General features: G+C 34.9%; 1 protein-coding gene across 7 annotated transcripts in view; it reads right to left on the bottom strand.

Annotated features, from left to right (window-relative positions):
• The window catches only part of tdrd3 (tudor domain containing 3), an 85,600-nt gene that overhangs the window by 37,384 nt on the left and 30,670 nt on the right, over positions 1 to 17,546 (bottom strand). For 6 of the 7 annotated variants that reach the window (XR_011342043.1, XR_011342044.1, XM_069890663.1 and 3 more), the window contains 2 exons: positions 1,563 to 1,704; positions 752 to 823 (listed from right to left, as the gene is read on the bottom strand). Coding sequence is in view for 5 of the 7 variants with exons in the window: in XM_069890663.1 (XP_069746764.1) it covers positions 752 to 823; positions 1,563 to 1,704 (214 nt within the window). In the remaining 2 variants the exon portion in view is untranslated. The remainder of the gene's footprint in view (positions 1 to 751; positions 824 to 1,562; positions 1,705 to 17,546) is intronic. The other variant, XM_069890661.1, reaches the window with a different exon arrangement.

The raw sequence follows: 17,546 nt of genomic DNA, 5'->3' as shown, positions 1-17,546 counted from the left end.
TTTGGTGCTAGTATAATGCCAGAGATGGATTCAATGACAAAAAAAAACAATTCAGGCACCAATGCGGAAAGAGAAACAGTTGACACATTGCTTCCAGTATCCTTCAGAGATGGGAAAGACAGAAACACAAGTTAGTCTCCAGTACAAGATGCGAGAAGGAGGTAATGCCTCTGACAGAGAAAATTGAAATGGGTTAAATGGGACAGTATTTACAATACATCACACAGACAAGCCTAATAACTATTAAATATGGCCCACAGTCTGGACCACATAACTAGAATATGCATCTCCAATTTAGGCAACTTATATTTGCTCTATCTCTATCAGATATAAATGTGTTATTAAAGGAACATTTGTGAGAAGTAAAACAGAATTAATGATTCAGATTGATTATTCCAGCATCTGCAAATTTTCCTTTTGATTTTTGAGATGACCAAAATGCTGTTACACAATTAACCTCACTAGAATTTAAGGGGAGTACTTTCACACAAGGTACTGAACTACGACCAGATATGCCTGTACAGATGGCACTATCTGAAGGGAACATTCCTCTGGTCATGTGCTGACTAATGACTCCTATCCTACCATAACTAAAACAAATTAACAAGAAATTTATTTGAATTTTTTGTTCCTGATCTATTTAATTTGGCTGCCTGAAAAACAATAATGACTGATATATATTGTCAAGATTCCAAGTGGTTTCTGTTTGCAACAAATACTCAACTGAAAACAAGACATCTTTTAATCATACCTGCCCAAAAGGAACAAAAGGTGGTGGGCCGCCCTCAGCTCCAATATTACTTCTATTGTATTTTGCTAAACTCTAGGGGAAAAGAAATAACAAGATTATCTTTGTTCTTCAACTGGCCAGCAAAAACACAATGAACACTGAACACTGCTAAGAATTGAAAGATGGTCTTAATAGAAAACTAAATACAAAGCAACAGCTTGAACTTGCAAACATCTTTAAATACTCAGCCACTGAAGAGTGTTTAATTGATGAATATACATACAAGAACACATTTCATATGTATCAGCATTTAATAAAAATCAATTCTCTGGCACCCAAGTACACAAAATATTTTAACTACAGTTAGTTGAATGTCCATTTTGAATCATGTCACATAAATATCGATTAGCAGCCACACTAAAGATCACTTTTACACCCTAGTGTGAAAAACTGACAGTTTAATATCATTCTTTACTTTAATGGAGATAATAAATAAATCCATGCAAGAAGCATGGCACAAACTCGGACTCCAATAGATTTTTTACTAAAATGTTAATATTTCCTTAGCCAGCAAATTCTGACGGTTTCAAAAGATTTGTCCTGAAATTCCTACAAGCTTGTTTTTTTTTAATATAAATTGGTACACAAGTTTCTACTCTGTCACTCAGTTATTTTTCCAATATATAATTTCTTTGGAAAATTGAAGTAAATGAACAATTTGAATCTTCATGCAAACTATTAATCTTGTTTAATTGTCACTTTTGAAAGATTATTTAAAAATTTGGCAAGAATATTGAAAATTCATCAATCTATAAATGTTAATGTTGTTTACCCTTTGCAACTTCCATTTTTCAATTAGCTGATCCACATCACCACCAAGGACAAGAATGTTGGTGTCATGCAACAACAGAAATCCATTTCTTATTTTAATAGTCCCAAGTAATCTTATTTTTGTTCCAGGCGGGGTATTCAGACTACCAGGAAAAAAATTGGCAAAAAATTAGAAAACAAGTTTAAAAAAAAAATTTAGGCAACATTTCAATAACTATTTTAAAAACATTAACATTGTAATAAAGAAATCAGTGCATTTCAGGGCATCAATGTTAGTAGCACAACTTACTTCTATCTTTAACGTTACACACATTGTTAACCAAAGCATCAAGATCTCGCTGGCTCTTCAAGAAAGAGAGCTTCAAAGGCATGCACTTTAAAAAAAAAAGACATACAGCTCGGTAATAGGCAATTTCAGTCGATGAGTCCATGCTTCCCAACTGACCTACAAATCGAGTACGCTTTGAAGGGTTGGAGGAAACGGAGCACCCAGAGAAAACCTGCACAGACACTGGGAGATGGAAAACTTCTGACTGACAGCTATTCTTTTCATCCTCTACAGTTGCTGCCTGAGTTTATATTATCAGTTTTTTGTTTTCATGACAAAAGAACAATTCTCCAACTGTGACTTTTTAAAAAACGTGGAAATTACTATAGTTGCAATTTCAAAAACCAGTTCAACTCACAATTAGGATAAAAAATGTATGGCAAATTATCATTTGTGTTTGCATTATATTTAGAATGACCCAGTTAAATAGTCACCCCAAAATTTCAATGTACACAGTCAAATTTGGTTAATATTCAAGATACTTTCCCCAAAAACAAGAGCACAAGTAGAATCTGGGCTAAAAGTAATTGCAACAGTGCTAATTACTGTCAGCACTGCTGTGATGGAAACTTGGCACTAACCCTCACCGTTGTGTGTTACAGCACAAAGACTATGGTGGAGGGCTCAGTCCTCCACTAGTGTTCCCATAGCAATGAAGCATTTAAAGTGAACTCAAAGAAGAATCTTCATGAAAAAAAACACCTGTGAGATTAATGTTGGGCCGGTGACGGCAAGTGGCACAGTTGCTCATTTTGAGATATATCTCGGTTGGCATGGCAAATATGGGGCATTGCTGGGGACAACTGCTTCATGGTGTTGATGGACAAACAGGATCCAATGGCTTCCACTGTCATAACAAACTGAAAAATGCTTCAAATACTCAAGTATTCAAAGAACCCATAATCCTCAGCAAAGATTTCAGCTTCCCGGTCTTAAATGGATGATTTATTATTTTTAAAACAGTAACTCCCTAATTCCAGATTTTCCTCATGGAGAAAACATCTCCACATCAACTCTGTCAAAATTGACACCACAATCTCTTTTGATCGTTGATTCAATCTCTTGGTTTTCTCAACACCATCTTTCCCCATTTGTGTTAAATGAACTGGTCATTCCCCAACGTAGAGGTGAATGGAACAATGTGCGGTTAAGTTGTATTAAGTTAAGAATACTGGGTTATTCCCTCAGTGCTGGTCAAGAAGCGACTGTACCCAACTCAGCAACTGGATCTTTGACATTCTCATTGGAAGACCACAGTCATTATGAATTGGAAGCAGAATTCTCCTCCTCACTAATTATCATCATCGGCACAGCCCAAGGATGCATGCTTAGCCCACTGCTCTACTCAACACCCATGACTGTGCGGCCAGGCACAATTCCAAGTTTGCCATTGACATCACCTTTGTTGGCAGAATCACAAACAGCAATGAGGAAGCATACAGGAGGGAGACAAATTAGCTCTGAGTGGTGTCACAACAATAACCTTGGACTCATCATTAGCAAAACCAAGAAGATTATTGTGGACTTCAGGAGGAAGTCAGGGGAAAATGACCCAGTCCTCATTGAGGGCTCAGTAGTGGAGAGTGTCAAGAACTTCAAATTCCTGGGTTCCAACATCTCACAGGATCTGTCCTGAAGCCTCCATGTTGATGCAATCATGAAGAAAACTTGCTAGTGGCTATATTGTGTGAGGTGCTTGAAGAGATTCGGTATGCCACCAAAAACTCTTAAAACCTTCTACAGGTGTACTGTGGAGAGCATTCTTGCTGATTGCATCACTGTCTGCTATGGAGGCACCAAATCTCAAGACAAGAAAGTTCAAGAGGATTGTTAACTTGGCCTGTGTCGGGGGGACGTCACGTAATGATGTAGGTTCCTCCTGGAAAAAGTTAAAGAAAAAGTGAAGAGACAAGTTTTAAAACTCATCTACAGTGAAGGTGAACTACTGGAGACAACATAAAAAATGCCACCCAAGAAGGACAAAGAAGTGGAAAAGATAGAGCGACTAGAAGATTAAAGAGAAGACAAAGGGTCTACTTTATCAACAAAGACGGGACCTGGAGTAACGTCCACCCTCTGTTCAAGGAGAGCCTTTCGATTCACCACCCCCCCCCCCACCCCCCCCCACCACTGTGAGCCAAGGCATCCCTGCAATAACAGGAATGCCCGGACAAGTTGGGAAAGGGAACTGTGCGATCGAGCATGTGTAAACATTGGCAATGAGAGGCTCTGGCAGAATGGCTCACAAAACCTGTGGGCCAGGACCCCAGATGATCATGGAGGATGGCATAAGAGGAACAGCTGGTTGAGAGTGTAGAAGGACTGGAAGAAGAGAAGAACAACAATGGGAAGAAGCAGAAGCAGGAGCTACAAGAGAGGCTTGAAGGGATATTAGAAGATCTGAAAATAAAATGGACATTTAAGTTAATAAAGTCTATGATGATTAAAGAAATGAAAGTAAAAAATGAAGTAGAACAAAGGGTTAAAGATCTTGAATTGGAAAATCAGTTTCTTCAAGGATTTGAGTGCATAAAGGACAAAAATGACCAATTATCTGAAAAAGAGGACTCTTTGGAGAATTTTAGTCGGAGAAATAATATTAAGATAATTAGCTTAAAAGAAGAGAAGAAGGGAGATAATATGATCCAATTTATACAGGGATGGATACCCCAAATTTTTGGGCAGGAGCATTTTAAAGATGGTATCGAGATTGAACGAGCTCAGAGCCCTTAAACCTAAACCTCCACCGGATCAAAAATCAAGGCCTATTTTAGTAAAACTTCTTTGATATCAAATAAGTGAGAAAATTTTGGAATTGGCAGCTCAACAAGCCAAAGAGAGAAGAGTGCCACTGGAAATAGAAGGGAATAAGATCTTCTTTTATCCTTATATTGAGTTGCTGAAGAGATGCAGGAGTTTTAATACGGTCAAAAATATTTTGTGGAAGAAGGGCTACACTTTTATCTTGCATTACCCTGCAACTCTGAATGTGTTTATTCAAGGTGGACCATGAATTTTTATGAATCCAGAACATGCCCAAGAATTTGCCAAAAAACTGCCAGATTTGTGCCAAGATGAAGGAGGTAAAGTGGACACTTGAAGGGTGATGAATATAATTTGAGAGATGAAATAGTTGGAATATTTGTTGCTGAGGTGTAGATGAGTGTAATATACTCGGAGGAGCCAGAGATATGGTGGCTGGCTTCTACTGAGCTGCAGACATTATTGTGAAATTATTCGCAACCTGAATAATTGTCAAGGAACTGTGTGACAGTGTTCGGGGGTACATTTCTTTTTCTATTCAATCAAGTAATAATTTTAATAAATGGATTCAAGGATGTTTTATATTTATGGAATTCATGAGGACCCGGGGACTGACTAGACATAATTGTAACCTTGGACATATGAGGGAATATTTAAAAAGGTACAATAGATAGCGATTTGAAATTTATTAGTTTTAAAGCGAATGGGCTTCAGAAGCCTATTAAAAGAAAGAGTTTTAACATATATCAAGAAATCAAGAGTAGTTTTTTTTTCGCAAGAGACACATTTAACTGAAAAGGAACATCAGAAATTAGAGAGAGATTGGGTAGATAAAGTAGTGGCATCACATTTCAATACGAAAGCCAGAGGGGTTGCAATTTTAAGAAATAAAAATCTTCCTATTGAGTTACATAATGTGACTTTAGACCCATTTGGTAGATTTGTTTTAATTAATTGCCGGATTTTCTATGAACAATAGACATTGATGAATATTTATGCACCAAATCTGGATGATAACAAATTTATACAGGATATTTTTCTATATTTGGGGGAAGCCAGTAGTAATATTCTGGTGGGTGGGGATTTTAATCTTTGTTTGGACGCTTTAATGGATAGATTAACAAGAATTATAGTAAAATCAAGGGCACCAAAGATGTCTGTATCTCTAATGCAAGAACTTAATTTATTTGATATTTGGAGAAAGATATATACTAGAGAGAAGGATTATTCATTTTATTCTAGTCGTCACGATTCATATTCTAGAATTGATAAGTTCTTAATATCAGCAAAACATCAAGGTAGAGTCCAACAGGTTCAATACAAATTGAGACTTAGCTCTGATCATTCCCATTGTATTTAGTATTAAGTTTAGAAAATAACTGAGATGTTACTTTTAGATGGAGATTTAATAGTATGTTATTGAAAAGGGAAGATTTTTGTCAGTATGTTAAAGATCCGATAAAATAATTCCTGGCTACCAATGAAGATTCAATGGATAATAAATTTGTTCTTTGGGATGCTATGAAAGCTTTTTTTCGTGGTCAAATAATGTTTTTATTCTAAGATCAAAAAGGAATACATGGCTCCAGTTAATATTTTAGCGAAGGATATATTGACCTTGGAGAAAGAACTACAAGAAAGGCCGTTAGAAGATAGGAAAACAATTTTGTTGAATAAAAAATTACAGTATAATAAATTGCAATCTTATAGAACGGAGAAGATCATTTTGAGTAATAAACAGATATTATGAATTGGGAGAACAGGCACATAAAGTTTTGGCATGGCAACTGAAGTCTAGAGTTATTACTGCTACCCGAGCGGAAAAGGATTGCACATCTCACAAATTAAATGAATTATTTATATCTTGTAAACAATTTTATCTGAAATTGGTACAGGAAGAGGGTAAAATTGATCAATTGTTAGATCAGGTTAATTTACAAAGACTAACCAGGAGGAGCAGAAAAAATTTAGGTACTTCTTTTTCAGTTGCTGAAGTTGCGAAAGTTATATCCTCATTCTAAATTTTATAAGGCATTTACAAATGTTTTGATTCCAGTACTTATGAAAGTTTTGTTACAATTGGATAAGATGGGAAATTTACCTGATTCCTTCAAAACAGCTATTATAACAGTTATTCTAAAAAAGGTAAAGACCCATTAATGCCATCATCTAAAAAGCAATATCTTTGTTAAATGTAGATTATAAAATGTTAGCTAAATTGTTGGTTGGAGATTTTTTTAAGCTGAAATTGATTGATAAGGATCAAACAGGATTTATTAAAAATAGAAAAAAAAAATAAGCAGATAATGTGACTAGGTTGCTTAGTTTAATTCATCTAATTTAAAGGAAAGGTTCCAACAGTGTTGCAGTAGCATTAGATGCAGAGAAGGCTTTTGATAGAGTTGAGTGGGACTTTTTAAAACACTTGCTAAATTTGGATTGGGTCAAATATTTATAAAATGGATCAAAGCACTATATAAAGATCCAAAAGCAAGGGATGTGACAAGTGATGTTATGTCTGATTAGATTCAATTGACTAGATCAACTAGGCAAGGCTGTTCATTATCGCCTGCTCTTTTTGTATTGGTTATTGAACCTTTAGCTGAATTAATTAGAAAAGACCCAAATATTAGAAGTATTGTAACCGGTACTAATGAAGAGAACCAAGTTTATTTGCGGATGATGTAATTGTATACCCGACTGATCCTGAAAGATCACTATGTAAATTACAGCTACAATTAGAATAATATGGTAGTGTCAGGATAAAAGGTGAATTGAGATAAAAATGAAATAATGCCATTGACATTTAGTGATTACACTCAGTGTCCACAAAAAACAAAATTTAAATGGCCTGAAGTGGGTATAAAATATTTAGGTATTCAGCAGAGAATAATTCTAAGTTGTATACCTTTGGATAAAATAACATATAATTTAAGGAACAAGTATGGAGATTTTCTGAAAATTTAGTTCCCATATATGCAAAAGATTGATGTGTTTATTTTATAATTAGTCATATTAGGGTTATTAGTTAATTTTGAAGTAATCTGTCACTCCCTAGTCTCATCCTATGCTGTAATATGTCATTTCATATTGAAGATATAATTTACATTTAAAATTTTTTAAACATATTATGTACTTATAGTTAAGTGATAACCAACAAAATATATAGTTTTACATTGATATCCAGTATTATTATAAAGTTTAGTTATTCTTTCTCTTTTTTTCCTTTCTGTTTTCTTTTATCCTTTGGGGTTTTCTGTGGGAGGGAGTGGGTGAGGAGAGGGGAGAAAAATGAAAAAAGCATGTTGCTTTTCCTCGGCTAGATTAACTTTGACATATGCATTATTTTTGATGTGTTAAAAAACTAAAATTTGAAAAAAAAACTTGGGCTGTGACATCACAGGCATCAGACTTCACTCTGAGGACATCTATATGAGGTGGTGTCTTAAAAAAAAAGCAGCCTCTATCCTCAAGGACTCCCAGCACCCAAGCCATGTCCTCTTCACTCTGCTACCATGAGAAAGGAGGCACAGGAGCCTAAAGATGATAACTCAGCAGCACAGGGACAGCTTCTCCATCAGATTCCTGAATGATCAATGAATTAAAGATACTGCCTGACTTTTTGTGCACCACTAATTTTATTTTTAATATATTAATGTTGTAAGATGGTTCATAATAGGAATGTTTGCACTGTGGTGTTGCCACAAAACACTGAATTTCGTGACTTATTCATGACAATAAATTCTGATTCTGAAGGTATGCAAGAGTAAAAATAAAGGAGGATTTTTTGCGTGCTTTTGGCATGGACTTAAATGGGCCAAATGACCCATTTCTGCAACGCATTTCTAAAATTGTAGCTCATTCAATGCTTGACTTTGATATCCCTGTACTTATGAATGAGCAATTCCTGAGAAATTAGAGGTATTGGTGTACCTTTTTAAAAAAAATGTATTTATAACTTGCATCAATGACAAAAAAATATTTAATTATATATAAATAGTACATTACAATACTATAAAGGATGATACAATTTAAAAAAAAAAATTCTCCCCCACAACCCTTCTCTCAAAAAAGAAATAAACAACACCTTAACAATATACTAATCACTATTTACATTTTCCTAACACAATTTAGTATTTTCTAATTATTAATTGAAAGGAGGTGATGTGGATGGACTGTTGTTCCCAAATCTTATAGAAGTTCCCAATCTGATTCCTTAAACTGTAAGTAATTTTTTCTAATTGTATATAGTTTTGTATTTCAGTATTCCATCTGTCCATCATTATATCATTTCTGTTTTCGTTACTGCCACACTGTTTTTGCTACTGCTATACTCAAAAATTGTACTCGATATTTATTTAACTTCAATTTTATATCTGGTTCATATACATTATCAAGTAAAAATATTTGTGGGTCTTTTTGCATTTTTATCTTCATAATTTGTCCTAATAATATGCTCAAATATTTCCAAAATTATTCCACTTTAATACAGGACCAAATTGAATGCAAAAGGGTCCCTACTTCCTTGTTACATCTAAAACATTTATGGGAATAATTTGAGTCAAATCCTTTTAATTTATACAGAGTATAGTATAATTCATGTAAAAAATTTATACTGCACCATTTTACACACTCTTGCCACAAACTTGACCAAGTTCTTTTGATTTTGCATATTTCAATCTTTTTCCAATCTTTGTTTTGATTTATATAATTCCCCCCAACAGTATCTCATAATTTTATATGCATATTAGTAATACATTTCTCAATAAATGTATGTAATTAAATATTCAAATTGACTTTATTCTGGGAGTCTTAGATTTGCACCTAATTTCTATTTTAAATATTATTTAAGTTGATAAAATGAAAAAATTGTATTATTTTGTATTTCATATTTCTCTTTCATTTGTTCAAAAGTCAAAGAAGGAACCTTTACTGTACCAAGAATCAAACAAAGAATTATTCAAAGTAGAAGGAATAAGTTGATTTTGTTTAACATAATCTTAGGTATTTGACAATTTTTAATTTCTCTTTCCATATTGATTCCATTCCATATCTTAAGAAAATGCTTTAAAAATCAGTACTTCTGTCTTCTTTTTCAAAAACTCATTGTTCCATTAACTTAAGAGCATTTTTTGTATAAATTTCTCCTATTTTATTCATTTCAATCTTTACCCACTCTGTTTTACTCCAATTTGATAACAGGAGGACCAACATCTTAATAGAGATTTTTTTTATAATAATTTTTAAAATTTGGCAATCTTAATCCTCCTTGTTCAAATTTCCAAGTCAATTTTTCCAAGGCTACTCTTGGCATTTTTTCTCTCCAAATAAATTTCCTTATATTTTTATTTTGGTTCTTAGAAAAACTTCTCTGGTATAGGAATGGGTAATGATGGAAATAAATGCTGCTTTCTTGGAAAAATATTCATCTTAATACAATTTACCTGTCCTATTAAAGTTATTGGCAGATCTTTCCATTTAAAAAAAATCATCCTCAATTTTTTTTAAATAGTGGTAAATAATTCAAATAACATAACATAACAATTACAGCATGGAAACAGGCCATTAGGCCCTTCTAGTCCGCACCGAACCAAACACCCCTCTCTAGTCCCACCTCCCTGCACAATGCCCATAACCCTCCATCTTCTTCTCATCCATATACCTGTCCAACCTTTTCTTAAATAATACAATTGACTCCGCCGCCACTATTTCTCCCGGAAGCTCATTCCACACATCTACCACTCTCTGAGTAAAGAAGTTCCCCCTCATGTTACCTCTAAACCTCTGCCCCTTAATTCTTAACTCATGTCCTCTTGTTTTAATCTTTCCTCCTCTTAACGGAAATAGTCTATCCACATCCACTCTGTCTATCTCTTTCATAATCTTAAATACTTCTATCAAATCCCCTCTCAACCTTCTATGCTCCAAAGAATAAAGACCTAATCTGTCCAATCTCTCCCTATACTCTAGATGCTTAAACCCAGGTAACATTCTGGTAAACCTTCTCTGCACTCTCTCCACTCTGTTTATATCCTTCCTATAATTAGGCGACCAGAACTGCACACAGAACTCCAAATTAGGCCGCACCAACGTCTTATACAACCTCAACATCACCTCCCAACTCCTATATTCCATGCAATGATTGATAAAGGCCAGCATACTAAAAGCCTTCTTCACCACCCTATTCACGTGAGTTTCTACCTTCAGGGAACGATGTACCGTTACTCCTAAATCTTTCTGCTCTTCTGTATTCATCAATGCTCTCCCATTTACCACGTATGTCCTGTTCTGATTCTTCTTACCAAAATGAAGCACCTCACACTTATCAGCATTAAATTCCATCTGCCATTTTTCAGCCCACTTTTCTAAGCAGCCCAAATCCCTCTGCAATCCTTGAAAACCTTCTTCATTATCCACTATTCCACCTATCTTAGTATCGTCTGCATATTTACTAATCAAATTCACCACCCCATCATCTAGATCATTAATGTATATAACGAACAACAATGGGCCCAATACAGATCCTTGAGGCACACCACTGGTCACCGGCCTCCAACCTGACAGACAATTATCCACTACCACTCTCTGGCCTCTCCCTTTCAGCCAATGTTCAATCCATTTGACTATCTCAAAATTTATACCTAAAGACTGCACCTTCCTAACTAACCTTCCATGTGGTACCTTATCGAAGGCCTTACTGAAGTCCATATAGACAACATCCACTGCGCTACCCTCATCCACATTCCTAGTCACCTCTTCAAAAAATTCAATCAGATTGGTGAAACATGACCTTCCTCCCACAAATCCATGTTGAGTGCTCCTGATCAGACCCTGTCTATCCAGATGTTTATAAGTACTATCTCTAAGAATTTTCTCCATTAATTTACCTACCACAGACGTCAAACTTACAGGCCGATAGTTGCCAGGCTTCCTCCTTGAACCCTTTTTAAATAACGGAACCACATGCGCAATGCGCCAATCCTCCGGCACTATCCCCATATGTAATGACATTTGGAAAATTACCACCAGAGCCTCTGCTATTTCCTCCTTCACTTCTCTCAATGTCCTGGGGAAGATCCCGTCTGGTCCCGGAGACTTATCCACCTTTATATTCTTCAAAAGCCCTAAAACTACATCTTTTGTAATCTCTATATTCCCCATATTTACCCAATTTGCTTTTTTTTTTAATCTCACATCTCCCAATATCCTTCTCCTTAGTGAATACCGAAGAAAAGAAACTGTTCAATATCTCCCCCATTTCTCTAGGCTCCACACACAGTTTTCCGCTCTGATTTTCTAAGGGACCAATTTTGTCTTTAGCTTTCCTTTTACCATTAACATATTTGTAGAACTCTTTTGGATTAGTTTTCACACTGCTTGCCATAGTTTCCTCATACCTTCTTTTAGCTTTCCTAATTCCTCTCTTAAGATTCCTCTTACATTCAATGCATCTTTCAAACATCTCCTTAACTCCATGCTTCTTATATCTAATGTACGCCTCCCTTTTTCTTCGAACCAAGTTTCCAATATTCCTTGAAGACCACGGCTCTCTCAAACCTTTTTCCCCTCCTTTTAACCTAACAGGAACATAAAGCTTTTGCACTCTCAAAATCTGATCTTTAAAAGACTTCCATCTCTCTACTACATCCTGCCCATAAAACAAATTGTCCCAATGCACACCCTGCAAGTCCTTTCGCATCTCCTCAAATCTAGCTTTTCCCCAATCAAAAACCTCAACCCTTGGCCCTGACTTCTCTCTTTCCATAATGACATTGACGCTGATGGCATCATGATCACTGGACCCGAAGTGCTCGCCAACACTAACCTCCGTCACTTGACCCATCCCATTTACCAACAGTAGATCTAACACTGCTCCTTCTCTGGCTGGCACCTCTACATATTGTTGTAAAAAACTATCTTGCACACATTTCACAAACTCTAACCCATCCAGTCCTTTCACAGAATGTGTTTCCCAATCTCTATGTGGAAAATTAAAATCTCCCATAATTACAACCCTGTGCTTATCACAAATATCTACTATCTCCCTACAGATTTGCTCCTCTAGGTCTCGGTCCCCTCCGGGTGGTCTATAATACACCCCTACAAGTGTAACCTCTCCTTTCCTACTCCTCAGTTCCACCCAAATAGCCTCCGTGGATGTGCCCTCTAATCTATCCTTCCTAGGCACCGCTGTAATATTTTCCCTGACAAGCAATGCAACCCCACCTCCACTTGCCCCTCCAACTCTATCACACCTAAAACAACGAAACCCAGGGATATTCAGTTGCCAATCACATCCCTCCTGCAACCATGTCTCACTAATCGCTACCACATCATACTTCCAAGTATCAATCCACACCTTCAGCTCATCCACCTTTTTTTACAATACTCCTGGCATTAAAATATATGAATTTCAGAGATTTCCCAATTTTTAATCCCTGTTTTCCCTCATCTTTAATAACAACATTATTTACTTTTCCTGCCAATTGCCCTTCATCTTCTTCCAGAGCATTTCCCTTCTCTATCACCTGCCCATCCATATTCAAATACTTCCTACAAACTTTCTTTGTTTGCATTCTAACCTTCTCCTTACTGCTCTGTACTATTTTGTTCCCTCCCCCCAACCATTCTAGTTTAAATTATTTAAATTTCTATTTTTTTTTCCTAAATATTTAATTGCTTCTTTTTGCCACTTAAATTGTTTTTTTTTCCCTTTGCGTATAATTTATATCAACATTTACTTTATAGTCTGATACTAAGCCATATTCTGCTTATCTACCATTTAGTTTACACAATGATATTTCTGGTTTTGTTAAAAAGACTACAACATCATCCATTAATAAACTAATTTTATGTTCTTAATTATCTATCCCAAAATCTTTAATCTCGTTGTCTCTTCTAATTATTTTTGCCAAAGGTTCTATAGCTAAAGCAAATAAAAATAGTGCTAACGGACATCCTTGCCTTGATGATCTTTCTAATAGAAAAGGCTTTGATATTTTCCTATTTGTGACCACTTTAGCTTTTGGTTGATTATATAATATTTATGCAATTTAATAAAAACATTTGGAATACAAAATGTACTTAATGCTTTAAATAAAAAGTCCCATTGTAACCTACCAAATGCTTTTTCTGCATCTAATGCAATCACTACTGCTGGTTTCTTTTCTTTTTGTGCTACACTTAAAAAACTCAAATTTAACTATATTATCTAATTTTAATAAAGCCAGTTTGATTCATATTATTAATTTTGGGGTTTTTTTTTGTTATATTTTTGATACTATTTTATAATTTGTGTTTAATAACAACATAGATCTATAAGATGACTGTAAAGATATTTTCCTTTTTTGGAATAAATTTTATTAATACTGTTTTTTTTAAAAAGATTCTGGCAGATTATGTGACTCTCTCAATTGTAATAATACAGGAGTTAATAAAACTCCAGGGTAAAAACCATTTTCTCCCAGGACTTTATTGTTTTGTAACGACATCAGAATCTCATACACTTCTATCTCAGAAAAAGGATTAGATAACTGTAATTTTTCATCCATATTTAACATAAGTAATTTAACTTGTAATAAATATTCATCTTTTTTCATCCTTCAGATTCTGATGGATATAATTTTATAAAAATTCATAAAATTATCATTTATTTCTTGCATTTTATAGGTGATTTGACCAGTTTCCTTCTTTGTTGCAATTCTTGTTCTTGATACTTGTTCAGCTTTCAATTGCCATCCTAATACTTTGAGCTCTTTCACCTAGTTCATAATACATCTGCCGTGTTCTCATTATCTCTCTTTCCACTTTAAAAGTATGTATTGTATTAAATCTTAATTTTTTGATTCCAATAATTTTTTTTCCTCTTCATTTTTTGGGATACGCAATTCCAATTGGTCTACCTCTTTCATACGTTCTTTCTTATAAGCATAACTTATTATCTAACCTCTTAAATATGCCTTCATAGAATCCCATATAATAAATGTGTTCATTACTGAATTTTCATTCATTTCTAGAAAATATTTGTGTCTCACAAAAAAAAAAATCACAAAAATCTTTTATCTTTAATAATATTGTATTAAATTTCCAAATATAACCTATATTTTGTTCTTCCTACAATCCAATTGACAAAATTAAAGGTGAATGGTTTGGTAAAACTCTCACTTGATATTCAACCTCTCAAAGTCTATCTTGTAGCTGTGCAGAAACTATAAACATATATATATGTGGATATGTTTTGTTTCTAAAAAGATAAAAGATAGTCTATCACTTGGATGGGTTCTTCTCCAAATATTTATAAGTCGCATAACTTTCATTAAACCTGTTGCAATCTTAGCTACTTTACTTTTTATAATTTTACCACCTGATCTATCTAATTTTGGATCAAAGGTAAAATTAAAATCTCCCCTACTAATATTTTAACTTTTGCACTTACTAATTGCATAAATACATTTTGTACAAATTTTCCTTCATCTATATTTGGTGCATATACATTTAATAAAGTCCAATATTCTTGGGTAAAAGAAAATCTTATTCCCATTATAAATCAAAGGTGACTGTCTTTCTTTTGCTTGCTAAGGCGCCAGTTCCAAGATCTTCTCTTTTACTTCATAACAAAGAAATTTAACCAGTTTTGAATGAGGTCACTGATTTGGTTTTGTCTTAAGTTTCAGTGCTCTATGTGCTCTCTCAATCTCAATGGCTCCTTGAAATTCAGTTAACCCCAAAGATTCCAGAATCCAACACTGCAAAAACTTCTTAATTTCCTGTCCTTCATCACTTTCTTCAAGTCCAACAATCTTTACTATTCCTTCTGCTAAAATTTAGTAAAATATAAATTTTTATGAATTAATTGATCTTTTGTTGCAGCTGCTTCTACTTGTACTTTTTCATTTGTTCCTTAATGCCTTGAATTTCAATTTCCTTTAATTTTTTTTCCCATCCAGAACTTAATTTTTTGTCCACCGGCTGCATCATTTCCCCCCCACTTTCCTTGTAAAATTCTTGTTTTCAGGTATACTCTCTCCACATTTTTTAACTTCTTCCATTAATAACATCATAGATTGCTAGAAATTATCCATGTAATTTTTCATATCAGCTGTAGAAATAAATGACTAATTTTTCTCATCATTCTAACCTTAGAATCTTGTTCAGAATATATTTTTTTGTCTTCTTGCCCACTGGAGCTGGAAGCCTAGAGTATTTTTTAAAATTGCCTCCAATTTTTTTTGTATTCTGCGTATGCGCAGAGTCACTTCTTCACCTGTAGCAGGCGGCCATTGTTGGGAGAGACCCTGCACAGCAGTGTCCAAGGTCTCTCTGGCTCCAGGCTCATCTCCCTTGGGCAGTATCTTATGAACATTTCCTGGATCTTTCAAGGTAGGCCTTTCTTCTCTAACCTTTTTATTTTGATCGGTTTCTTGAATTACTACAGCTGTTTTTTTTTTCCTTTCTTTGGTGACAGGCTAGATTGTTCTTTAAATCTTTAGACCTTTCTTCTATTTTTATTACCTTTTCAACTTTTGACTCTTTTTTCAACTTTTTTGCGGAGAGTAGGGATTTGCAGTCTAACCCCCTCATCTTCACGTGACACCCCCCCCACGGTGTGCCTTCTTAACAGTCATCTCGATCTGCTGGCAACAGGAGAGGTCATCTGATATGCAAGTGCCAAGGAACTTCAAAGGTACTAACCTTCTTTACCATTGTCCCTCTAATGTTGGCAGTTGGTTGTCCTTCAGCTTTCCCTTCCTTAATTGCACATACCACTCCTTACTCTTATTGATATTGAGTAAGTGTTGTTTTGGCATTACACAACCAGATTCTTCATTCCTTTCTAATATTCTGACTCTTCACTATCCATTATTCAGCCAACAATAATGGTGTTATCAGCAAATTTACAGAGTTTGTTGAAGTAGAGCTTGGCTAATAATGTGGTTATATATGGAATAAAGCATTTACACCCTTCCTTGTATGTACCCCAGATGTTATCTCTTTATTTTCCCTATGTAACTGAAACATTGGCAACATCTCTCTTCCATCCATTGTTCACATTAGCAATATTCCATTAACTTCATGAATGAACCTGAAAACCATTTTCACAAATCAAGAGTTGTGCGTCAACAGTATATCCATCAGAATAAAATGGCACAAAAACAAACTGTTCAATGCTCCATGTTCATATTTATACTCATCCTATTTGTCAGCAGCTCGTCCACAGCCTTCTATACCTTGGGATCATATGCACTTGTCCAGATAGTTCTGCCTCCAGCATCCTCCAGACATTGCATTTCATATTTCCAACCATTTGCAGATTCCATCTAAAGCTATCCACACAGCTAGGCCCTCAAAATTTTGACACATCAGCTTTATTGAAAACCTCTCCCGATCTATAATTTACATAATTTTGAAAATCTCCATTAGGTTTCCCTTCAGCGCTCTCTGCTCCAAGTAAAATAAACCAATCTATTTAAATTTTCATGACTGAAATATTCCATAGCAGGTAGCATCCTTATTAGTATGCACTGCACCATCTCCAGTGGAATTTTGAGCTTTCTCTCACCATTTGGAAAAAAAGCTTATTTATTTTTCCAGCCAAAATTCAGAATTTTACATTTTTCCCCACATGATACTCTCTTCACCAGATGATTTCCCCCCTCACTCAAACAATTTTTTTTAGTAGCCATTTTATCTCCATATCCATAAAGAGGCAACTCAGTTGCCTATTCACCAATCTTCAATTCACATCAAATTCTTACATATTAGCTAGAGCTTTTGTTTCTCACATAATCTCAAAGACCCTAATCAAATGCCTTTGAAATCTAAGTACAGGACATCCACCAGGTTACTTTTATTCACATCACTTCAAAGAGCTCCAAAAAAAAGAGATCAAGCATT

The sequence above is a fragment of the Narcine bancroftii genome, chromosome 7 (genome assembly GCF_036971445.1).
Source record: "Narcine bancroftii isolate sNarBan1 chromosome 7, sNarBan1.hap1, whole genome shotgun sequence".
Classification (NCBI taxonomy): domain Eukaryota; kingdom Metazoa; phylum Chordata; class Chondrichthyes; order Torpediniformes; family Narcinidae; genus Narcine; species Narcine bancroftii.
Note: the sequence above shows the minus strand (reverse complement) of the source record. Positions and strands in the feature narration are given on the sequence as shown.